At 42.9% G+C, this 26,777-nt stretch overlaps 1 protein-coding gene across 4 annotated transcripts in view; it reads right to left on the reverse strand.

The window, feature by feature from the left end:
• RIPOR3 (RIPOR family member 3) overlaps window positions 1-26,777 on the reverse strand; it is a 153,103-nt gene that overhangs the window by 18,794 nt on the left and 107,532 nt on the right. For all 4 annotated transcript variants that reach the window (XM_048498871.1, XM_048498872.1, XM_048498873.1 and 1 more), the window contains 5 exons: window positions 25,865-25,990; window positions 22,042-22,187; window positions 7,001-7,130; window positions 4,342-4,950; window positions 2,819-2,958 (listed from right to left, as the gene is read on the reverse strand). In XM_048498871.1, the coding sequence (XP_048354828.1) occupies window positions 2,819-2,958; window positions 4,342-4,950; window positions 7,001-7,130; window positions 22,042-22,187; window positions 25,865-25,990 (1,151 nt within the window). The remainder of the gene's footprint in view (window positions 1-2,818; window positions 2,959-4,341; window positions 4,951-7,000; window positions 7,131-22,041; window positions 22,188-25,864; window positions 25,991-26,777) is intronic.

Raw genomic sequence — 26,777 nt, forward strand, 5'->3', positions numbered from 1 at the left:
GGAGATCAGAGCAGCAAAAAGAAACTACTCTGAAAAGCTAAAAAATCAGTTTTCACCAAACGAAACAGCAAACATGTGGAAAACTCTCAAAAATATCACCGGTTACAGCAAACCACCTTCCCAAGCTGAAGGAAATCAGCAATTGGCAGACAACCTGAATGTGTTCTACTGTAGGTTTGAAAACAATCTACAGTCACCTTTCTCCACAACCTCTATCTCAGATGCACCAACAATAGCCAAACTTCCTACAACTGGACCCATTTTATTGGGTTTACAACCCCTGGTGATCTCAGAAAAGGAAGTGCAAGATCTATTTCACAGACAGAAGCCTGGAAAAGCACCAGGCCCAGACAAGATAACACCTTCTTGCTTAAAAGTCTGTGCTGTCCAATTGGCTCCCATCTTCACCCAAATCTTCAACAAATCACTAGAGATGTGCTATGTTCCTTCCAGCTTCAAACACTCCACTATCGTCCCAGTGCCGAAGAAGCCTTCCATCAAGGAACTGAATGACTACAGACCAGTTGCTCTAACATCTGTAGTTATGAAAACTTTTGAAAGGCTAGTGATGTACCATTTGAAAACCATCACGGATCCACTGTTGGACCCCTTGCAATTTGCATACCGAGCAAATAGATCGACAGATGATGCTGTTAATATGGCTTTGCACTATATCCTACAGCATCTTGAATCGCCAAAGACCTATGCAAGGGTCCTCTTTGTTGACTTTAGTTCAGCATTCAATACTATCAGACCGGACATTCTTCTAACCAAACTAAATCAGCTAGCAGTACCTGAGCATATTTGTAAGTGGATTACAAGCTTCCTAACAGATAGGAAACAGCAGGTGAAGCTAGGAAAAATTACATCAGACACCTGTAAAATGAGCACAGGGCCCCCCCCAAGGCTGTGTACTTTCACCACTTCTCTTCTCTCTGTATACCAATGACTGCATCTCAAACGATCCATCTGTTAAAATACTGAAATTTGCAGATGATACAACAGTGATTGGTCTCATTCGAGACAACGATGAAACCGCATACAGACGGGAGGTTGAACAACTAGCCTCGTGGTGCCACTGGAACAATCTAGAACTGAACACACTTAAAACCGTAGAAATGGTGGTAGATTTCAGGAGAAACCCTCCCATCCTACCTCCTCTCACAATACTAGACAACACAGTATCAGCAGTAGAGACCTTTAAATTTCTAGGCTCCATCATATCTCATGACCTAAAATGGTCACCTAATATCAAGAATGTCATCAAAAAAGCACAACAAAGAATGTTTTTTCTGCGCCAACTCAGGAAGCTCAAACTGCCCAAGGAGCTGCTGATACAGTTCTACAGAGGAATCATTGAGTCTGTCATCTGCACCTCTATAACTGTGTGGTTTGGTTCTGCAACCCAACAAGATCGACACAGACTGCAGAGAATAATCAGAACTGCAGAAAAAACAATTGCTGCTAACCTGCCTTCCATTGAGGACCTGTATACTGCACGGGTCAAAAAAAGGGCTGCGAAAATATTTACTGACCCCTCGCATCCTGGACATAAACTGTTTCAACTCTTACCCTCTAAACGTCGCTACAGAGCACTGCACACCAAGACAACTAGACATAAGAACAGTTTTTTCCCGAATGCCATCACTCTGTTAAACAAATAATTCCCTCGATAATGTCAAACTATTTATTATATATTTTTATATAATTACTGCACTACTTTTTTCATCATTCCTATTGTCCATCTCCTCCCACTTATGACTGTATGACTATAGCCTGTGCTGACATTCATTTTATTATATGATTTTACATTTAATGTTTTCATTACTATTGATTGTTTCCTGATTGCTTACTAGACCTATATGACAATCATTAAGTGCTGTACCTTATGATTCTTGACAAATGTATTTTTCTTTTATGTACACTGAGAGCATATGCACCGGAGACAAATTCCTTGTGTGTCCAATCACACTTGGCCAATAAAGATTCTATTCTATTCTATTCTATTCTATTCTATTCTATTCTATTCTAAATTGCACTTTCTTTACGCAGAATGAGACCCTAAAATAGTTCAGATCTACAAAGAAAGTCTACTAGCTGCAAACAGAATCCTTTGCGGAATCTAGTTTGGCCTGCATACGAAACAGGGTCTTTTCTGTTGTAGCCCCTGTGTTTTGTTGCACCCTCCAATGAAAGGTGCATGTGGACCCCTCTTTGCTATTCTTCTGGAAACAAGTTACAAAGCTACATTTTCAAAAAGTGTTTGCCGACTGGAGCTAGTCTTCTTACCTTTCTATTTGCATCATGCTATTAGTTAATATTGCATTTGTATTGAGTAGCCAGTATTAACATTGTGAACGCAAAGGTAGCAGCAACTAATAACGCAGCGTAGACAGAAAGGTTTTTTAAAAGGTTGGGGGGAAAAGACCCAGCAAGCAAAAGCTTGAATGTTATACTCTTTGAAGTTCTTCTCCTCAAGTGTGATCTAGTAGTTAAGAAAAGGAGACTCTAATCTGAAGAATGTGGCTTGATTCCCCATTCGTCCACATCAGCAGTAGATTCTTATCTGGTGAACAAGGTTTGCTTCCCCACTCCTGCACATGAAGCCTGTTGGGCAACCTTGGGCTAGTCACAATTCTCTCAGAACTCTTTGAGCTCCACCTACCTCACAAGGTGTCTGTTGTGGGGAGAGGAAAAGGAGGAGTTTATAAGCCGCTTTGAGACTCCTTACAGTTGAGAAAAGAGGGATCTAAATCCAAACTCTTCTTCTTCTTTTCAAAATTAGCATTTATCTCTTGCATCTCGAGAAAGAACCTACCTGATACTGCGGGTCCTTACACTTCCCAAGGATGACAACTCGTCGGCACTGCAGTCAGCGTTGAGGAAATCAAAACTTTCCAGAACAGTCTCAACCATCAAGCTCTCCACTGAGGAATGTTTCAGCTGGTACTTTTTTGGCTGTTGGTAAACACAAAGTAAGCCAGGATTTCCCTTGCAGACAGAAACAAATTTTATCCAAATGGCTGCCGTGCCATCAAATGCACTTAGAACATTAGATGTCCAGACACTTCAAAACTAAACTTTTTTTTCTCCCTTGGTTATTTTTATATTCAAAATTAGAATATAAGGGAGGATTCCTATACTACGCTTTATATTGGGCCACTGCAATGATAGCTGTTTCATTAATGGAAATTATCCTTTACAGTGTAAGCCAAACCAGAGCTTTTCTATTTAGGACTGCACTGTAAAAAATGCAGTCAAAGCTTTAAGAAGGTGTAATCTAGATAATTTTAAAATGCAATCATTATGCTTCTTGATCTGGGAGACCTACTTATCCTAAAAAGTATCTTTACCAACAAACAACTGCCCAAATATTGAAGTCATTTTATTGGACCCTGCTACATATTCCCTTTACACAACATAGCAAGCGAATGTATTTTTTTTAACACAGGAAGTAAACGTATATATGGCAAAGAACACAGTTTTTGCACTTGACAGAATTACCTGCCTCAAGAGATGTGCCTGGTTACAAACTTTTCTCCTGGCCTTTAGGTGGCAGTGAAAAGCCTAGCATAAACATTTTCTTGCTACTGGATTAGTAGCAGCCTGGGATGGTTTTATTTCACTGTATGGGGAATTTATTACGGAACAGTAGTCCATTGACTATGGCAAATTTAGGAGTAACTATTTTAATAATGTTCCTATGCCTCCAAAAAGGTCAAAGGGGAGAAAGAATTCTGAGGCTGAGAAAGAAAGTATCACACAAAGGACTCCTAGGGAGCCACATCACTTAAGAAGCGTAGCAAGTGCTATCTCAGGCCCTTTCCCCACTCACCTTTGTCCGAGGGTTGCTGTGTGCAATTCCCAGCGCGCCCTGGCTTCCCCACGACCCCGCGGTCATCAAAAGGCGCCATTTCAAAAGGCGCCAGGAATTAAGCGTGCTGAGGGGGCGCAAGAGAGGCAGAGTTGGGGCGGCTGCATTCTTGCCGCCCCTGAAGTGTGGAGTGCAGCTGGACCCCGCACTACTTGAGAGTAGCGCAGGGCTTAAGGTAAGTGGGGAAAGGGCCTCATTACCTACAGCAGAAGCTCTGAACCTCTTTGAGCTTGTGGGACCCTTTGGAACTCAAGTATGGCAGGAACAGCCCCAAAATGGCCGCCACAGGAGGCACAGGCAGCCATAATATTGCAGCTTACCTTTGGTCATACCATGTTGTGGTGGCAGCTTCTGTCAAAGCAATGTTTCTAAAATAAACCTACACAGCCAGTCAAAGAACCATCTCAGAGAAAAGAAGATGAGGAAACAACGAATAGTAAGAACAAAACATGACATCAAAAACCTACCTTTAATTTGTCCTGGATACAGAAAACCTGGTATTCTAATTCATCAAGTTGGGAGGGGCCCGGGTGCCTTGACTTGAGCAAATGCAATACTGCCTGAACAGTTGTCGCGATTGATCTGATGCCTCCATCTGGGTTGGCACCAATATCATCTTTTGAACCTCTTTGACCAGTAGACAGGACTTGTCCTTGTTGTGCTGATGGGGGGCTCCAACTGAGGGTGAAAGTTTGGCTCTCGCCTCTATGCTGATCCAGGGGACATGATGGAATAGTCAGAGCAGAATCAGCGTGGGGTGTTTCCTGTAGGATGTCTAGAGTCCTACGGTGAAAAGGCTGGCTCAGCAGAACATCCCGTGGTTCTCTTTCTGCACAAGTGTCTCTTAGGAAAGCCAATGACAAAGTCCTTTGACTTGAAGGTGGAGTTAAGTTTCTGCTTTCTGAGCTTTTCTGATCTTCGGAGCTGAACGAACTATCTTCAGTGGTCTCAGTGAAGCTGTGACTTGTGTTCCTCAAACGCATGTTAAAATCACAGTCAGCCAAGTAGCTCAGGATACAAGGATCTTGGATCTCATCTACAATGTCTACCTGTTTTTTCCCTTGCTGTAAAACAGACTGGGACAAATATAAGCAGGCAGAAAGGTAAATATTCACATTATTCCTTTGCCCAATGGGTTTTACACCATATAAACTCAATCCATAAACTATATACTACTGTATCCTTTGATACATGTTCCATTTTAGGTACACACCTTTCTGGTTTTTTGCCTCTTCCCTCTGATGTTTAAAATCCATTTCATTATGGTATGTCTTTAGTTTTACCCAGTAAAATTATTATTTAAATTTATTGCATTTATACGCTGCCTTTTCCTGACCGTGGCATCTATTTGAAGTCAGGAAATTCAACTACTGTATTATAGGGATGACATTTTATTTATTTATTTATTTATTATTCTACTTTTATACCGCCCTCCCCCGGAGGGCTCAGGGCAGTTCACAACAGTAATAAGACAATAAATATGTTAAACATTAGAACAGTTTAAAAGCAGCATTCAATTTCTATATCAGTTAAAATAAAGATGGCATCCAGCTATTAAAACTCCTACAAAAGGGAACAGCGGGATTTTGAGGAAGAAAGTAACATGTGGCAAAGAAGAAAACATATGTTATTGGAAAAAAGGTTACGTGCGACATTATTTTAATGATTCATTCCTTATTTATGATTATTAGTCAAGAATACAACCATTTTCTTACTGGCAGTCTTCAAGCACAGAATGGATGGACATCTATCAGAAATGCTCAAATTCTAAATTTCTCAGACTGAGCAGAGGGTTGTAAGCCTTCTTCCAAGTTCATGACAGGTTATGTTTCATAAACTTGTTGAAGATTACTACTGCCATTCAGCAGGTGATAACTCCATGCAGTGACTCAAATCCAGGATAGAGAATGGAAACAGTCATAAACACAATATCTCATGACTCTCATGGGCATGCATATTATATGTATCGGATGCCTACTCCAACATGGATGCATATCCAACCTGCAATCACCATAATGCATCATTTCTAATCCAGTGTTAAAAATGTTGCACATGGCTCCAAATGGTAGATGTGGGCAGGAAAAGAACTACTAGCACATTATGGGTTGGATCCTGCAATCCATTAGGTCAAGGATCACAGAATCTTCCCTGACCTCCCCCTCCCAGAGCCATTTCTAATTCCGAGGAAGTTTATTCCCAGGGTTGAGGGACTTGTATGGACTAATGACTACAATGCTCAAGATGGTTGTAGTGGAGAGGGAGAAGGGGGGAGAATTTGCTGTTTACTTTCTTGTCCATAAGTAGAGCTCCACTCAAGCACAAAGGATGATCCTTCCCACTGTAGCTACTCAACAGAGCTATCAGCATTACTGATAGATGTCCATCCAGTCTGTGCTTGAAGACCACCAGTAAGAAAATGGTTGTATTCTTAACTAATAATCATAAATAAGGAATGAAAATGTTCCCCAGATCTGAAATCACCTAGAAAATGCATATGATTACACACTGAGATTCTGAAGTGGACCCATGGGTCCAAGGGGTTGGATCTTCACTCTTCGATAATGTGCCCTCTGCTCAACATTGGATATACCAGATACAATGTATGGATATCTTTCACTTTTTTTGAAACTGTAGTCCAGCAATATTTCACTACTATGACCTACCGATGCACTTCAGACATTTCATTAGGTTTGTTCCCATCCATTCCATAACAGACCATACAAGGAGATACAGTTCAAGGCAGGAGTGTCAAACACGTGGTCTGGTGGCCAGATTGGGTCACTTGAGAGGTCTTATCAGGTCCATGAGCCAGCTAAGGCACCTACCCACCCCTCACTCCCAATGTGCCCTGGCAAGCCTACAGTGGGCTCACCAGTCCAAACACCTACCCACTGCCCACTGAAGGCTAGCCAGTTCAGAAACATACAGGCCCACTCCCGATCTGGCCTGGTGAGCCACCCCCTCCCCTGTCATCCTGGGCTCCCCTGTAATCCTGCTGCAGGTTCACCAACTATAGCAGCCTAATCAAGTCACACTTATGTGGTACTCAGCCCTCATAACAAATGAATTCGACATCCTGGTTTCAGACTTCAGCAGAGAAGCCGTTCCTTCCTCAACCCAACTTACAAGGTAGTATTTCTCTCGGAAGCTGGGAGTGTTTGGTGGCGTCCAGCTGTATGTGGAGTTCTTTCTACTCCCCACAGAAAACTTGGCAGTGGATCCAGGAGACAAAATTAGGTTCTCTGCATCAAAAGGACTGCGGATAAGAAACAAAATTTGCTTAGAATCCAGGATGGTTAAAAGGCCATCTTTGAGTTTATCAGTGGGACAAAGCATTAATGCAGTTCTATACAGAGCATTCCCCAAGGGTTCTGTGTTGTGACTCCCACTGTATGGAATGACCTGCATGCGGAGACTGGGAGGTCATTCCTTAGGATGTGTAAAACTGGATTGGCCAGGAGAATATTTTTTACAAAGGTTGTCATAAATGGAATTGGTCAGAAAAGCAGTTTTATAAAGGGAATGTTACTGTCATTTGTTGTCTTGTTTGTACCGTATTTTTTCTAATTTTTGTAATCCAACACTTGCATTATCTTACAGTGTTTTTATACTTAAACAGTATACACTGTTTTATACTGTTATGCGTATGTAGTATGCCTTATTTTGTTTTTCTTTATTGCATTTTTTCCTTCTAATTTTACACAATGGACCTTTCAAGCCCATTTTAGTCAGTGAGCTTTGACTAGGATAACTTTGCAAAGGGTTGTGTTGCCTGGTGTTCAGATCTAGCATTTCCAGATAATGTTCCCCACTGTGGTAAACGTATAATTGCTTCTCCTGTGTTTAGAGGATCTGAACGCTTTATTGCTTCAGGTACAGAGGTATTACAGTTTTCCAAATAGGAAAAAAAAACAGTATTTTGTCCTTGGGGAAATATTACTTTTCCCACTAAATACAAAAAATCCAGTGCAATAGTGAATACAATATGATGTGATTGTCATCAGCACCTATTGGGCAGAACTCATGCCATCACTAAAAATGAAAGACCCCATGCCACCTATGGGCATAAGACATTGCAAACTTTATTCTATTTTTCATTATTTAGATCTGAGGGCTCCTGTAAAATACCGCTAATATACAAGAGTGTTCATATAGAACAGCTGGCTTTAAAACTTCCTGTCTGGAGAAAATCTTTTCCACGTATATTTGTCAGGCAAGGAATCCCGTAGTTCTCCACTGCAGAGGATTCTGGGATATGTTCCAGGATTCACAATCAGTTGATGTAGACCAGTGACCAGACCTGCTTGTTTTACTATTGTTATTAAAATATTTATACCCAGACTTTCCTGTTGGCACAAGGTGGCTGTTGCTCTGCCTGAAGTGAAAATACGATGAAGGTACTCTACTCACTCCCATTTGACCATGTGTTACACAGCAGATAAGTAGTAGAAAAGGAGCCTAGAGCTCACTTGTCAAGAAACTGAAATACTACCTGGCATGCTGAATGTTATTCCCTGACAAAAAAAACAGGGTTTAAAACTGACCCACAAGCCCTGGTTAAAAGGGAGCTCTGTTGGCATTGTTTGTGATTCGATAAAAATCTGTCCCAGGGTTTCATGTGCAGCTTTCATCGACGGGGATCTATCTACAGAGGGCTCTCCTGCTAGCATGGCAAGTCTCATTGATTCCCTGATGCTGGTGGTGCGGGCCTTGAGATTGCCCATATACCTGGTAGACGAGCCTACATTGTAGGCAAGAGGTCGGTCGGCAACTTTATTATAGAATGAAAAGGGGATGGGAAGTCATCATGCACCCAATTCTCTGGCTTTCAACATTTTGTACCTCCATCGGGAACTATTCAATTATAACCTTTTAATGCTTCTTTTCCTCCCAATTAGGATCCCCAAGGTTGTGAACTTAAAAAACATTTTAACATTTGAATAATTAAAATGCAGTTAAAATTATAAAATAATTCATAAGCAACACTAGACAGAGGGCCAATAACCATTTTTTTCTGGTATCCCAGACAAAAGAAAAAGGCTTCAACTGCTGCCAAAAGACACTGACAGAGATGGACGAATCTCCCTGGGGAGGAAGTTCCAAAGTTTTGGTGCCATGAATGAGATCGCCCTTCCTCTGGTGACCGCTATATACTGTTAGATGGAGGAGACAGGGCTGCTGAGATTGACTGAAGTGAACAGGCAGTCCACATGGGAAAAGGCAGTCCTTAAGGTGTGTTGATCCCAAGCTGTTCAGGGCTTTAAAACTCAATACCAGCACTTTGAATTGAGCCTGGAAGCAAACTGGGAACCAGTGTCTGTGGAATGGAAATGTAGCAAAATGGTCCCTATGACCCATTACAGTCAAGACTCTGGCTGCTGTATCATGCACTAACTGTAGATTCTGAACATTCTTCAAGGGAAATCCCACATATAGTAATCTAATCTAATGCACCACTGTGGCAAGATCTTTTAAGCCCAGGAAGGGCTGCAGCCACAAACCAGCCAAAGTTGTGGAAAGATGGCCACTGCTGCCATCTGTGTATTCAACAAGAGACTTGGGTTCATCAGACTGCACCACTTCAAAATGATAATCCCTCCCGGAGAGATCAGGGACACTGCTTTGGTAGGTCCCAAGTGAGATGTCCTCCGCTCCAGGAGAAGTTGTTTCAGGACCCCACCCCCTAGATCAGGGGTAGGGAACCTGCGGCTCTCCAGATGTTCAGGAACTACAATTCCCATCAGCCTCTATCATGGCCAGATTGTTGACGAGTAGGAGGGGGCTTGATAAGTGAATTCTAATTATCAGAAACATGAATTCCCCCTAGATGCTGAAGAGGAAGATTTAAGCAAGAAAACTGCACCAAAGCCTAACAGGTGACCTTGGGCCGGTCCCAGTTATCTCAGAACGCTCTCAGCCCCGTCTACCTCACAAAGAGCCTGCTGTGGGGAGGGGAAAGAAAGGTAATTGTAAGCTGCTTTGAGACTCCTTATGGTAGAGAAAAGTGGAGTATAAAAACAAACTCTTCTAAATTTTAATACTCTTTATCCAGGGGTTGAGCTCACCCCCCCTTTTTTTTTGTTAGAAGATCAGTCTCATAAAGGGGCTACAGCAGCCTGGCAGTCCGTGGCTGAGACCATCAACTTAAATGCCAGTTTTAGCAAATGTTTCTAAAAATGTTTGTTTTGTGGAAATGTTCAAAATTAAGGTAACTAGCTGCTGGAGTTCTGCAGAACGGACGTTTGCCCTAGAAAAAAACTAATCAATTATTCTTTGAGACATTCAATTATTCTTTGAGACATTCTGATGAACATTGCTGTGGATCAAGCCTAAACTTATTTACCTGGGAGTCAGGATTCCTGAACACTGTACTACTCTTGAGCAGACATAGATGGGCTCATGCTGCTGTCTCCCTGACAAGAACCTTAAAACAGAATATCAAGACAGCGATAGAAAGAGCCATCAAGCCAGTGGCGGAGCTACAAGGGGACAGGGGGTGCACCGTGTACCAGGCGCACGCCTGGAAGCAGAAAATCGCCCCCAGGTCCCTCCCCCTTCCCCCGCAGTGCTCCCCCCCCCCCCTTCCTGATACTCTTACCTTTTAGTTTTCTTTTCCTTTTCCTGAGAATTTAGCAGGCTGAAAAGGCCTGTTCACGGTACAGGCTTTAAAACAGCCTGAGGAACTACAGTTCCCAGGAGACCTTGGGGCTCACAAGGTCTCCGGGGAAGTATAGTTCCCATCAGGCCGTTTTTAAGCCTGAACTGTGAATGGGCCTTTTTTTCAGCCTGAAAAAGTTATAGAAAAGGAAAGGAACTAAGGTACCGTATATACTCGTGTATAAGTCGACCCGCATATAAGTCGAGGCACCTAATTTTATCACAAAAAAACTTTGGGAGAAAACTTATTTGACTCGGGATTATAGAGCTCGAGGGTGGGAAATGCAGCATCGAAGATTGCCAGGGCATCAGTAGGTTAAATGTTTTTTGGCAGATATTTATTTCAAAGAAAAACAGCGAAGAACCTGGCTCTGTAAGTGGACAAGAGGGTCAACAAGAACAATATGAGTATCAACAATAACTTTAAAAGTACAATAAAAACCTTAGCTCAACCAGCAAACCAAGCTAAACACACAAGAGTTAAAAAAATCCTTCAAACTGGATTCTTCATCATCATCTGTATGTATCCAAATGTAACCCAACTTAGTAGCCGTTTTAAGAGAGGGATATTATCAGAAATGAGAAAATCTACTATTAGCTTCCGTACTTGTAAAGCAATGGGAATGGGGCATCCCCTTTGGGGGTCAATAACTTTGGATCCCCTGACCCGAACTTCACCAAACCTGGCTGGTATCATAAAGAGACTCTCCTGATGAGACCAGCCAGGTTTGGTGAAGTTTGGTTCAGAGGGTCCAAAGATATGGACCCTCAAAAGGGCAGCCCCATCTACTAATAGCTCCCATTGAAAACAATGGGGAATGGGGGCACCTCATTTGGGGGTCCATAACTTTGGACCCCCTTAACCAAACTTTACCAAACTTGGCTGGTATCATCAGGAGAGTCTTCTGAGAGTACCCTGAAATTTTGGTGTTGCTAGCATAAAAACTGCACCCCCTGCTGGCCGGCAAAGTAAAAACACACAATGACCCGCATATAAGTCGAGGGGAGCTTTTTCAGCATTAAAAATGTGCTGAAAAATTCGACTTATACATGAGTATATACGGTAAGTGTGGGAAGGAAGAAGGGGCACTGAGGGGGGAAGGGGGCAGAAAATATAGACTGCACACCGGGTGCAATTTGGCCCAGCTACGCCTCTGCATCAAGCTGCAGCCGGCTTACAGTGACCCCACAGGGTTTTCAAGGCACAACTGATTTCCCATTGCCTGCCTCTGCGTAGCTGCCCTCAACTTCCTTGGAGGCCTCACTGATGAGTTTTCCTGTTTTCCCCTCCCTCTGCTGGGGTCCTGCTTATTGTAAACTGAATAATATGGAACACATGCATTAATTGGTATGAGAATTAATTGAAGCTCTTTCTGATACATTTTAGATTTACCAGACATTTTATATTTGTGGCTTTAGAGTATTTATTGTTGTATAGCATACTGCTTTATTGATTGTTGTAAACCACACTGGGCCTTCCAGGGAACGGCAGTGAACAAATCAAATAAATAATTATAATAAAGATCTGATGACATCAGGCTAGCCCAGGATATCCACGTCAGGGCATCTCAAAATACAAGTATTTAAGCATAACAACAAAAGTCACCTCAGACATCGATAAAGAAAGAATCTTTACACACACACCCCTTCTAAACAGTGATACAATCTATAATTTAGAACTAGGATAAGGAAATTGGATGACTTGTCCTAAGATCACAAACCTTACTGGACAAGGCTTACAGACAGCTATAAAAGATGTTTTAATCAACATCTTCAAGTTTTTAAAGGCACGACTCGTACATCTTAAGTCCTCGCCTATTGACGTCAAAACAATTACAATCCAAACTTGAGGAGGAATCAGTTTAATTAAAGGAAAAGGGAATTTTCCCAAGTCGGGCTTCCCCTTCATGTAAGTGCCACTGGTTTCTGTTGACCTACTCAGAAGTATGTACGCTTGGAGGCTTCTACCTTAAGTCAGAGAAACAGTCAAGACAGTCTAAACAGACAAGTCCCAGGAGGGTTGTTCCTGGCGAGAGCTCTGCTGTCAGACTGCCACAGAGCTAATGATCTCCCAGGTCGGTTGGATGCAGGTTAACTGAATCGAGCAGACAGCAGCGTCACACAGCTGGGGTTTGTCAAAAATGAGCCAGTGCCACGCAGGAAGTTTATCAAACCGTCTGCTTCTTCTCACTTGGCAGCAAGTTAACATGAGATTTCCCAAAGACAGAAGTTTCCAAATGAAACAGGCGTGGATGTAGAGCTGCCAACCTCCAGGTGGGTCTGGAGACCTCCCAAAATGACAACAGCTCTCCAGATGATAGAGCTCCATTCCACCGGAGGAAACGCTGCTTTGGAAGGTAGGTTCTCTGGTACTGTACCCTACTATGATCCCGCCCCCCCCCAGCTCCACCCACAAATCTCCCAACTCACAGTTAGCATCTGCACGCAGACGTTACTTACAAACCCTTGGCCTCCGAAAAAATCACAGCATACTCAAGTTTTACATTGTATTTTGCTTCCATTTTTAGTGTAAAATGTACAAGTTGTTTTTACTGCTCAGTTCAAGCCCTAAAACAAACCTTGGTTTATTTTAACTATGGTTGGTTTGTGGAACCAGAAAACACAATCACACAAACCCTGGTTTGTCTTGGCAGATTCTGATTTTATTACCTTCCCTCTAGTCAGACATTTCTGTATCTAGCCATGGCTCAAGGATGTCACCAGGGAACAGAGCTGGTATGGCATCCTCCAGGTAGTGCCTGGAGATCTCTGATCTCCAGGCGACAGAGATCACTTTACCAGGAAAAAAATAGCTGCTTTGGAAGATTGACTCTATGACATTATACCCCACTGAAATACCTCTCCTCCCCAAACCCCATCCTTTTCAGGCTCCACCCTAAAATCTTCAAGTATTTCTTAACCTGGAGCTGGCAACCCTAATGTAGGTGTGAAACTAACAAGCAAAAAACCCTAACCCTAATGTAGGTCCATACACTATGTGAAACCTTAGTAACATTCACTGCATAAACCAGCTTCAAACCATGGTTTCAAAAACTCAGTCTGACAGAACTGAATCATCCATAGTTTGGAGAGCGGCTGCATCCAGATCTTTGCATGATCCATAGCTCCAAAAGGTCTAAGATGAGTTTAAGGGAGCAACCCTAAGCCAGTCAGCTCAGAATCCTACTCAGACCTATTCAGTAAGTGTTCCTAGGATTGAACTGTCAGAGTGTAGACTGCAGTTCTGCTCTGTGTCATGTATAAGCAAGAGCCAACGTGGTGTAATGGTTAAGAGCAGGTGGATTCTAATCTGGAGAACCAGGTTTGATTCCCCACTCCTCCACCTGAGTGGCAGAGTTTATCTGTGAACCAGATGTGTTTCCACACTCCTACATTCCTGCTGGGTAACCTTGGACTACTCACAGTTCTTCGGAATTCTCTCACCCCCACCTAGCTCACAAGGTGTCTGTTGTTGGGAGAGGAAGGGAAAGGAGCTTTCAGCCACCTTGAGTCTCCTTATAGGACAGAAAGGTGGGATATAAATCCAAACTCTTCTTTTCTTCTCGTGTTGACCTTAGCACAGTTCCACCCTCCTGAAATTGCATCTGCTGAGCAAAAATCCTTCCATCCGCAAAATGTCTTGTTGGGATCTAGAATTGTGGGTTTGGGGGTCTAGAAATGCAAAAGTTCAACCAGTTCTACCTGTAAATTAATTAATTAATTAATTAATTAATTAATTAATTTTATTATCATATTTATATACCGCCCCATCCCCTGAGGGCTCTGGGCGGTGAACAACAAAATAATATAACAGAAACAATAATAGCAGCAAATAATATAAATATAAATAGCATCATTAAAACATAAAATTACAGTGTTCCACGTAAACCGCTTGGCGTCCAGCATTAAAACCATCAGTAAAAACCCTCCCAAAGAGGGAGATGGTAAAGCTAGATGTCACAGGCTCCCAGCATGTTAAAAAAGGGAGAGACAAAGAGGGCACATTGGCCTATCAGAGGTGGCTGTGTGGCCTCCCAAAGGCACCAAAGTGGAACAACTCTCCTCGGTCTTACAGGCCCCATGCTCTTGAACTCACCAGGCAGAGGGGCCAGGGCCGCAGTCGCTCATGTAGTAGCCTGGGTGGAGGCCAGCCGTGTCATTGCGGGGCTGGGAACCACCAGTAAATTGGCCTCTGCCAAACGCAGAGGCCGTGTAGGGACATATGGGGTAAGGCGGTCCTGAAGTTTGCAGTTTCCAAATGTGTGAAGCTAGTTGATTGGGGGTGGGGGAGACTACTGATCCACTCATCCTAATACAGTCTTCTCATCAAGCAACAGCCCTCCTCAGTTTCAGGCTCAGAATTTTTCCACAGCTGGAATTGGAATTAATTGGAGATGAACTTTCTGCGTGCAAAAGCTTGCAATCCAATGCTGATCTATGGCCCTTAATCTTTGGAGTCAATGAATGAATGAGATGGAATGAAAATTTTATTTATACCCCGCCTTTCCCAGGTGAACTGGGCTCAAGGTGGCCTACATCACAGTTTATAATACATAATGATATAAATATATACAACTACATTTAAAACCACAGATTACTGTAAAACCTCACTAAAATACATAGTTCTTAAAACTTGGTGTGCATTCCAAAATCCTGTTCAGAGGGTGGTCTAAACTTGCAACCATACAATAACGAGACCGAGAGGGATCCAGTCACACTCTCTAGTGGGAGAAGAAAAGCGGGGAGAGAAGGGAGGCCACCTTGAGATCCTCCAATTGTTGATGTCCTCAATCATATGCCTGGCATAACATCTCTGTCTTACAGGCCCTGCAGAACTGAGCTAGATCCCGCAGGGCTTTGGATTCACTAGACAGAGAGTTCCACTACATTGGAGCCAGGGCCGAGAAAGCCCTGGTTCTGGTTGAGGACAACCAGGTATGTTTTGGGCCAGAGATCACTAACAGGTTGGCATAAGATGAGCATAACATTCCTTGAGGAGTATGTAGGGAGAGGTGGTACTGAAGATACAGTGGTCCCAGACCGTTTAGGACTTAAAGGTTAAAATCAATACTTTGAACCTGATCTGAAACTCAATCAGGAGCTAATGCAGCTGGCAGAGAACCAGTGTTATATGGGCTCTTTGAGAGTAATCTGGAAAGATCTCCATTGTCCTGGATTTCCCATTTGTGTGCCTGTGTCCTGTGAAAACCCACAGAGAATGGGTTTTCTGGAATATTCTGGAATATTCGTTTACCTCTCTCTTGAGAGATAATTTCTCTGTTCAGTTAGGAGTTTTTGGTGGTGTTATTTTTTTTTTTAAACTAAGGACACTAATATTGGAAGGTACCTGCTGAAAATATACAAGACTGTCCCATCACAGAGCTGTGTATTAGAGGAAGTCAGCCGTCTACCAGGAAATGAAGACACTGATTCTGTGCACAAGCCCCCCTTGAGAATCCATTTGGCAACCAAGGGACTTATTGAGCAAAACTCAGAACAGTGCAAAAATGTTTCCAGGTTTCCCACCAAAGGATAAGCTCATAAAAAAAACCAGAACATGCCAACAATTAAAGGGATTCTCAGAAAACTTGTTTTGGCCTTAGAACATTTCTTTTCGGGAGAAAGATAAACAACATCCCCACCCCCCCGCCCCATACACACACACACAACCGTTTGTGTTATTTACCACCATAACTGACATACAGGACATCGCCTGTGGGTATTCTCATTTAGAACAGATTTTGGGCTGGAAGAAACGATGCGGGAGAGCCATGATTATATCTCATCGCTTTCTCTCTGACACATACACATTTGAAAACAGATGGGAACAAGCTCCAGTTTTTACTGGAAAAGTGACTCTGGGTGAAAGAATAAAATTTAACTCTGCTCTCCTAACACATAACTCCATTTTTCCTCAGCAACAGGAGCTGGTTGGGGGTATTTTTGCTTAAACTGAGGAAAAAATTAAATCCTTTGCATTCCCGTTCCCCAAAGCTACTGCTCAAAACTAGGGAGATCCTGGGTCTCCTTTTTAAAAAATGGTCAAGAATCTTATCACAGACGACATCTATTGCAGCACTTTATATTAAATATATTTTACAGATAACATACAAATTTACCTGGACCAGTAGGTAAGGTGACAGGTTTATATCTACACCGAACACACACACTTCAAAGAATCCTTAGTGCTCCTTGGTGGGAAAAGCCAAACCTGTAGACTCAATTTAGTAGCAACATCGATTTGTAACAGACCTATTACCCAATGTAATTGTTTAAAGGATACAGAATGATCTCCAGGCAACTGATGCAGTTCAGCTACTGAAGAGGATGGGTCATTTGGACACCATTAGACAAGCTATTCTGTTTTGAGGAAAATCTGAAATAAAACTAGCAAACACTAGCAGGATGCTGTGTAAAAATGGGGCCATATAGCAAGACCGTCCACAGCCCATTTTTCATGTTCCCAGCTAGGTTAAAGGCACCTCTCTGCCAAGTTGCCATGTTTGGGAGTGGTGAATTCTCTGGGAGCGCTTTCGCTTTTGCAGATGCTTAATTATCTCCTAGTTCTGTTGTTGGGGTTTGCGGCTGGGAAGAGCCTCCAGGCTGGACACTACTAACTCTGTTGTTCCCATGTGTGGGTGAGGATCGTGCTATCCATATTATCAACTGTTCCAGCTCGCTTTTGCCAGAACTGACTTTTTCCTGTTCCTGACTTGCCTTCAATAAAATCCTTTGAACCTCACAAGCTTTTTATTGCCTGAGTGGGGGATTGACACTCTCCCATTACAGTGTTCTTCCTCAAAGGATTTTTAAAATTGCACAGTCACAGAAATCTAACCACTCAACTCCCCTCTGCCCTGATAACAGCTTCTTTGTTTTTTTAGTAAGCCAAGTCTTTAATTTTGTTTGTGAAGCTGGATTCAGAAAAGGAAGAGGTACTACAGACCATACTGCAAATTTTCATTAGTTACTGGAGCATAGAAGAGAATTTCAGAAGAAAATCAGCTTGGTGTCATAGACTACAGCAAAGCTTTTGACTGTGTGGATCATGAAAAGCTACGGTTGATTTTAAAATAAATGAGCACGCCTCGATATCTGATTGTTTTGACACACAACCTGTATTCCAGACAACAGACGACTGTTAGGAGAGAATATGGAGAAACAGAATTGTTTCCAACCTGCAAAAGTGTCAGACAATGAAGTATTTCATCTCCCTACCTCTTCAACATACACACAGAACATAATATTAAGGAAAACTGGGCAAAGGTACAGTGAAAATTGGTGGAAAGAGCTTTAACACTCTGAGGTATGCAAATGACACCACATTATTGGCACAAAATACTGAAGACTTGAACTGACTCCTGATGAAAGTTACAGCAGAAACTGTGAACATCAAAAAGACAAAAGTAAAGAATGCTGGGGAATTACACAACTTTAAAACTGAACATGAATAAATTGATATTGTTAAAAATTTTTATTCCTTGGCATCATCATTAACCAAAAGAGAGACTGGAACCAAGAAATCAGAAGGAGAGACTGGAAAGGGCAGCCATGAAGGAGCTACAAAGGATTCTTATGGGTAAGTTCAAGATCATTCATACCATGGTATTCCCCATTGCTATGAATGTGTATGATAGTTAGGCCTTTTCGTCACATGCAGAATAATGCACTTTCAATCCACTTTAAAGCTGTGCAGAATAGCAAAATCCACTTGCAAACAATTGTGAAAGTGGACTGAAAGTGCATTATTCTGCATGTGCTGAAGGGGCCTTAGAGAAGAAGGTGAACAGGAAAGAAGTTGATTACTCTGACATGTGGTCTTGGAGGAGAGTTTTATGGATACCATGGATTACCCAAAATACTAATTAGTGGTTTCTAGATCAAATCAAGACAGAACTCTTCCTAAAAACTAAAATGATTAAACAGAGTCCATTGTACTTTGGTCACGATATGATAAGAATCACTGGAAAACACAATTACGCCAGGAAAAGTCAAAGGCAACAGGAAAAGAGGAAGATCCAACATGAGATGGACTAACTCAATAAAGGAAACCAAGGCCTTCAATTTCCAAGACCTGAGCATGGTCATTAGGACATTTTGAGGTTGTTAATTCAGTGGATGTTTCTGCACAGCCAGTGAGCAGGAGTACATCAGCATAAATTATGCCGATGCACCCCCCGGGGTCCGTTCGCACAGACGGTCCCGGTAGGGGTGCAGGGGAAGGTGCAGCCTTCACACAGGCTGTGCCTTCTGCAACTGGCTTAACTGCACCTGCTCACTTCCGTCACATTGTGGAGGCCAGGGGACACACACCCCTGGTCAGAGTGACGGCTCTGGAGATGGAGGCCAGGGGGGCGTGTCCCCTGGCCTCCACAACACGACGGAAGCCAGCAGGCGAAGGTAAGCCGGCTGGGGAAGGTGGGAGGGAAATGACGCCTTCCAGCTGCTGCTGTTTGCACGGCAGCGGCTGGAAGGTGCCACTTTTGAAAAACCTTGCTCGTGATGCCGTCCCTGGGGCGCTGTATTCCGCCAGTGCGGAAGTAGCCATAGTGTTGCTGTTAAGTTGCAAGTGACTTGATGGCACTTAACACCCACAGTTTGTCAAAAAGTTCAGCTACTGCTCCAACCCCTCCAAATTCACAAACCGAAGAACAGACAGCAGATCAGAGGCTACAATATAGTTCAGAACAAAATCAAAACCAGTTTAGCCATGATCTACACAGAAAACATCTGAAAATCTGTTTTGGGGGTTCCCTGAAGCCACTGGCTTCTGCTGTTCACACCACTTTTTGCTCTGTACCAAGAAGCCCCCCCCCCCCCTTTACTACTGCTAACAAAAAAGAGGAATCTTTTGGGGAAAAGGTTCTATCTCTGGTAAAGGGATTCCAGCAGCCCCTTTTCTCCCCCTCAGCTGTCTGGCAGACCATCCACTCTTGCTAGTGCTGGCAAAGCCTTTCAAGAGATGGACAGACTCACAGACAGCAGGGGCATTATGAAAGAGACAATAAATATGGGTTAGTTTTCCCCTGTTCTCAGTGCTGTTTCTGACAGTATACTGGCGTCAGGAACTGGCTTCCAAATACACATAATTTGCACTGATCGCCAAAGTTGTCCTGAGACATCCCTGCTTAAATTTAGAGTCAAAACATTTACTTCAAGTGCAGAAAAAGAATTCACCCCTTAGGGAATCTGGAGCACACTCACACTTCTGGATTTGTGCAGTCAGCGACGGAGAAGGGCTGGCAAGCATCAGGTGAACTAGGAGTGGCTACAAAATGCCTGGAAAGTTTTGGCACAGATCAGGAGACACTGACTCAGTTACACCTTCTCTGCGCTTGGCTATGCATGTTGGCTTTCTTTACATTGTCTGCTAGCAGCAAGTAAGACATTTGTCTGCACTACAGTTTTTACAGTATAGTGCAGAACAAAGCCAAAGGCGATTTAGCCAACAGGCAAAACCAAAACTGAAAAATATCTAAGAGCCTCTTTTAAGGGTTCCCCCAAGCAACATATGCACTGCACTGAATATAGGTTAGTGCCAAGTAAATCATCGTAAAGGTAAGGAAGTGGGAACATCCAAGTAGAGTCTAAAGGGTCAAGACAGACATGATGAATAATGAAGATCTCTCCTAGTCTAGGGAAAACAACAACGGCTCTTGCATGCAAGATCAGGGCCACAGACGAAGAGAAGAATGGGTTTGTTAAAATGCAGGGCTTGAAGGGCTTGTCAGAACTGGGGTCCTTGTAAAATGGAGGAAAGACATGTTCTTTTTTTAAAGAACGCTAAAAAACAGCTGTATGGGGAATCTGGTTTCAATTAGAGTGAGGATTAAAGGGTTAAATCCCCTCTTTCCTTCTCACACATCCCTGATCTGAATAGTGGCTGGGCATACAATTTACCTTCTGGCCCAGAATCAATTGCAGTGCCTACAGGCAGAAGACACAAGCTTGGACCTACCAAAGCATTTCAATGGACAGAATGATACCAGCCCATGGAGCATGACACCTCCCCATCCTGTTGCAACCTTAAAATTTGGGTGGGAGGGGGCTACAGTCATGGGGGGGCGGGGGCAAGAAAATCACCCTCTGGAGGCAGAAGCCCTTGCAACTGCAGAAACATCCAGGAGGATCCAAGCCGCAGAATAAAGAGACATGGCAGAAAAGACAATAAAACATCTCAGAGAACTATTTCTCTGCATAGCAGATTTTAAAAAGTAAAATTGAATGCTGCCTTTCTTCTTAAGGAATCTTTTTTCCCCTCCACTACGGAGAAATAAACCATTGCAGGGACCATAAACATATCATTGGTATTCAAGTCTGTCTTTAATAGAAAACCGTTTACTACAAAAGATGGCCTTTAAAATGGTTAAAAAGGAAACTCTGCAGAGTCTAGAGGTGAACTTGTGAAGTGGAATCAAAGTGATTGTACTGGAGTGGTGAAGGAGCTGCACAAATCATTGGTGTTATGAGTCAGTACTGAAAAGCTGATGAACATATAAAAACAACTGGATTCAGCTGACGTTCTTCCCTTTCCCATATTTCAGGCAAATATTTATGGTCCTGTCTCAAAAGCTTTCATTTCCACCTCTGTTTCACTGTCAGAGCCGATTCCTCATAGCTGAATAGACACGCCCACAGAGCACTGGTAATGAAGATCAGTTCCACCTACAGCAGTTTTTAAAAATGGAGGCCAGACTTGGCCTCAAGTAGAGTCAACCAATAAAGAGGTGAATCCGAGTTTTTTAAAAAAGACAACTTGGTTTACATTTGCAGTTAGCCCCCAATGTATGTTCCTTGAGAAGGGGCGTTTTTAAGCTGAAGAACGTTGGTGGTGAGGTAGGGAACCACTACCTAAGCCGAGCTTGGTCTGTAGATAAGGAGAAAGGGCTTTTGGTTTGAAGACCATACATTTTATACACTTCTACCCTCAGAACAAGTTACCATACCAAAGAGTACGATTTCAGGATAGCAGACGTGTGGTTAGAAGTTTTTACTTATTTATTTATACCCTGCTTTTCTCCCCAATGGGGAATCAAAGTGTGTTACAACATTGATCACCCCTCATCCATTTTATCTTTATGATGACTGTGAGTTAAGTTGGGCTGAAAATGTGTGACTGGCCCAAGGTCACCCAGCAAGCTTCCAAGGCACAAGTGGGGATTTGAACCTGGGTCACCAAGATCCTGATCCAGAACTCTAAATACTTCAAGTGCACATTGTAGTACAAACCACTGATGCGCCGACCCACCCCTCATGAATGCCGTAATAAAACCAGCTCCAGCTCCCAGTAAAATGCTTTACATTTATGGGAACAATGCATTCAGACATGCTGGAGCATTACATTATTAATACGTGGATTCCACCTTACAAATTTATCATTCTTCCCCTTATGAGACCACAGACTTCGGATCATACACTTGGGTTTAGATTTGATAGTATGACCATGGATCCTGCACCACATCTTGCTAGGTGACCTATTTCAGAAGTGACCATTGACACTGTATACTTACTTCCAAAGGACCTCCAGTTGGAGCTTGATGGTCCCTAGTTCAGTGACATCCACAATGATGGTCTGAGGCCTAGTCATGAAGAAGTCTATGCTGTCACATTTCACTGTGCCCACCAACAGGCTACTCAGTCCTCGAAGTTCAGTGACCTGCAAAAGTGGGTGATTCAACAGCTTAGAAAGATGACCAATATTTATTTATGTATTTATTTATATTTATAACCCGCCCTTCCCCGGAGGCTCAGGGCAGCGTACACAACACGATAAAACCCCATATAAATATATGCCTGTCTCAGCAAGAACATAGAACACAGTAAGATATGTGAGTGCGTGAGTGAGTGCGTGAGTGAGTGCGTGAGTGAGTAAGTGTGTGTGTGTGTGTGTGTGTGTGTGTGTGTGTGTGTGAGAGAGAGAGAGAGAGAGAGAGAGAGAGAGAGAGAGAGAGAGAGAGAGAGAGAGAGAGAGAGAGAGTTTCTGACTGCCTGCCTGAGAGAGAGATTACATGAACGAGACTTTTTAGAGTACAGAAGTGAGCTCTAGAAGATGAGCAACAGCAGAGCCCCTAATTCCCACAGGAAAATAGCAAGGGGACAGAATGACCCTTTGTCTCCCCTGAATGAGTGTGCATGCAGGCTTCTCTTACACCCTTGGAGATTATCCTTACTGGCAGCGTGTAGAATATAAGTACTAGTTTACAGCTCAGAAGGAGCAGAGGAGCTACATTAGCAACATGCCCTGTTCCCTCTATGTAAAAGCAACAATGAAAGGTAAGATATACTGAGGTAGTTAAACACCTTCCACATCTGCCTTTGTTGGATTCATAATATGCATGTACAAAGGACTTATGCACACCATCACAATTTTTCTCTCTCTCACCAACTTGCCTTTTTTGAGCTGCCAGTTATTTGCTATCAAAGTATCCCTCAATCTACTTGGAGTAAAATGGTTTATATTTGCATATGAACATTTCCATCTATTCCTCAGTCTGCTTGAATTAATTAAAAAATGGGTTACATTAATTTAAAAATGAACCTTTCCGCCAACCTTTAAAATGCAGGTAGTCCAATTTTTTGATTATGCAAAACTAGAAATTGGAAGGAGAAAGTTGAAGCCCTCTCTCCTGGTCCCTTCCACGGATGCCTTTACATGCAAGCTAGAGCTGCACAACTGATCTATTTGCATTTTATGAACAGAGATCTCAAGATCTTAATCCTGGCCTGTTTTTGCCTGTAGGTGCAAGGGTGTAAGAGGGCACGGAATCACCACAAATATTTGGATATTTGACGTACTTGGGAATTTTCTGAGAGACTAATTTGAGTTACACATGTGGGACTTCTTTCTTATGAGCATGAGTAAAAGCACCAATTTTAATTTTATCACCTTATACAAAACCCTTTTTTAGTTTACGAATGCGGTCTTGGGATAGTTCCATAGGAACAGAAATCATTTGAATCATACTAACACACAACTTATAACTTTACCTTTTAACTTTAGCACGCAACAAGAATCAAACAAAAATTGTATTTCTGGCAATATGAAATCTCGATTCCCAATGGCCATTTCACACTTTCAAATTGTCACTTGACAGGACAGTCATCAGGGAACAAAAAAGCACATTTAAATTTACACCAGCTCATCCAGCCCACGTTTATCCCGCTCTTACTCGAGGAAGCTCAGGGTGATATTTGTGCCTCTCCTGTCCTATGTTTTATTCTCATAACCCCCCTAGCAAGCTTCACAATAGAGTGAGGACTTGAACCCAGATCCCCCAGATCCTGGTATGAGATTCTAATCACAACACCACAGTGTGATAGTTAAAATCTCATGCACTGAAGGGGAAAGCAAAATGTGCAGGCATAAAGGATTTAGCATAGCCAAAATGAAAAACAAACATGTGCTTGACTTTGGAAGAGGTGATTCATCTTGATTTCACAATGCAAGACTTTGCATGCTTTCTCACAATATTTGCACAATGGATCTCAATTGACCTCTCTGCATGTCCAGACGTGGGTGAGGAAAGGGAACTTTTTAAACACAGTTCCCGAAGCTCTGCTGGAGAGGGATCAGGAATTCCTGGATCCCTCCCACCGCCTATCGCCAGAGAGAAGAGCATTGCAGCATTTTCTTCCTTGTTGGGCTGGAAAACCCTGGGGGAAGGAAAGGAATTTCCAGCTGAGGAAATGGCACCGGAGAAAGAGAATTTAACTGGCCCTGTTCCAAGAGGAATGAGAAATTGTGGGGAGATGGCTGCCAGCTTGTGAGATTCAGGCAGAGTGTTTGTCTCGTCTCTTGCAAGGTACTTGTTCCGGGGCATTGGCCAGGGCTGGCCAAAAGGCTGTGCTTGCGACCCACAACCTGAATTATGCCATAATAGAGCTGGAGAAAGATCCCCTGGCAAAGAAAGATAGCCTTCCCCTGGCCTTTCTTCGGTTTGGTTAATTTTTCTGCACTGTTATAATACGTGTTGTGGGCCACTCTGGGTCACGACTGGGAAGAAAGAAGAAAGCCAAGCGAATGAACGACCCATGCACATACACAGTACTACTTTTTGCAATTCGACATCTGCTTGTCTAAACAAAGCTCTTTAGTTTTACAGATGGTTTGGTCCCTCCAGCCATGAAATCTACCCGGCCGTGACCTTCGGACATGCAGCCTAAACGACCTGACAGAGCCACTCACTATTGGGAAGACAAAATGGGGAGACCATCCACACAGACTTAAGCTCTTCAGAGGAAGGGCAGACTAGAACGTACAGTTTGAATCAGGTACAGAATTAATTTTCGCCCAGGCTAAAAGAGTAAAAATTGTTAGCTTGGCTGTTTGAAAGGGAGCAAACTATATTCATTTGTTTTTGTTTTTTTTAACAGGATGCTTCCTGGGAACCTCATTTGTTACCTGCAGCAAACTGAAGTGATGCCTTTAATTAAGGCTCCACTTTCATTTTTTGCAAGGAGATGAACATTTCATAAATGAAATGCTTACATCCATCTTAATGCTCTTCAACATGGACAGAAGGGGTGTTTTCTTGCAAGCAATACCTGCTCTTGGTGCGTGTATCCCACACAAACAACAACATAAGAACACAGCAAAGGGGGAGGAAAAACTTGCTCCTCATTGTCTTGGGGGGGCGGGGGGAATTGCTGGAGAAAACAAAGTCTAACCATAAGATTGTCTAGCCTGCAAATGTGCAGCTCACACCACAGGTTCTGTTATGGAAAACAAAAGACGGAATCCTCAAAAAGCTCAGCCCCCACAGTGTTAAAAATGTGTTTCCAGACTTTATGGTTACCCAGTTCTTAGAAAATCGGCCACACTCTCTCAGTGGCCTTACCTCTGCCAAAGTTTCTACCCAGAAAAGCTGCGCAAATGATGCCAATTAAGCAGTTCCCAAAATTTGGGAACTCATCTTAGGCTTCTTAGATTTTAAGAGAAGAGTTGGTTTTTTTTAATAACCCACTTTTCCCTATGATAAAGAGTCTCCAAGGGGCTTACAATTATCATCCCTTTCCCTCCCTCCCCCACCCCCCAATAGGGCACCTTGTGAGATAGGTTGTGCTGAGAGAACTGTGACCCAGTAGGCTGCATCTGGAAGAGTGGGGAAGCAAACGCAGTCCTCCAGATTAGAATCTGTTGCTCTTAACCATTATACCATGCTGCCCTCTGGAGGAAAAAAAATCAAGCACCAAGGAAAAGTAAGCAGTAAAATCAAAGGCTGAGTCAACAAACTAACCATAAAGGCTATTCGCAAGTTCCTGTGAGCTATAGAGGAAACCTTCCAAACAGCTTCGCTAACAGAGGCCTCTACTCCAGCCAGTGTAAATTACTACCTTGATTTCAAACTTCTCATGGAGATTGGGAATAAAAATCTTCTCTTCCTCATCCCATGTCTGACTGTCATCCGTCTCGATCTTCCCTTTAAGTTTCCACTTCTGTCGTCCCAGCCGTATGAACACCTGAAGAGACACACATAAGACACAGTGATTTCAGAGCTAATGTACCTCCAACCACAGGAGGATTTCCACGGATGGAGACATTTCCACCAAAAGAATAGGAGTTCTTGCCTCACCCCCACAAACACAAAATGTCCCCTAATAATGCAACTTCTGGGACAGAGTGGGCCATTTTGCTCCTCCATCTCAGGAGTAGAATTTGGGGCAGACACTTTGGGCTACATTAGAACCAGGGATGCAAGAAAGTTGAGGTTTGCAGGCAGAAATCCTGCCTGTAGTGGTTAACAGCAAGTGTACTCTAATCTGGAGGAACCGAATTTGATTCCTCGTTCTGCTCCAGCAGGCTGTGGAGGCTTATCTGGGGAATTCAGAATAGCCTGAACACTCCAACACATGCCAGCTGGGTGACCTTGGGCGAGTCACAGCTCTACGGAGCTCTCTTAGCCCCACCTACCTCACAGAGTGTTTGTTGTATGGGGGGAAGGGAGAGGAGTTTGTCAGCCCCTTTGAGTCTCCTTACAGGAGAGAAAAGGGAGATCTCTATCCAACTCTTAACCTTCCTCCTGAAAAGTGATCTCTGGGTTGGCTTTATAGTTTGGTCTTCCAATAAATAATAGTAGCCAACATAGAAGGCTTTCGACATATTTGAAAACATATCTTGGCCTTCTGCAGTACAATAAAATAAGATCCTATGACCCAATGAATTAAAAAGCTGTTAAGTACCACGAAACAGGAAGTTATTAAGCAGGTCAAACATTTTTGTTTTTTCTCTTACAGCTAATGCACTCTT

Source organism: Sphaerodactylus townsendi, linkage group LG05 (assembly GCF_021028975.2).
Source record: "Sphaerodactylus townsendi isolate TG3544 linkage group LG05, MPM_Stown_v2.3, whole genome shotgun sequence".
NCBI lineage: Eukaryota > Metazoa > Chordata > Lepidosauria > Squamata > Sphaerodactylidae > Sphaerodactylus > Sphaerodactylus townsendi.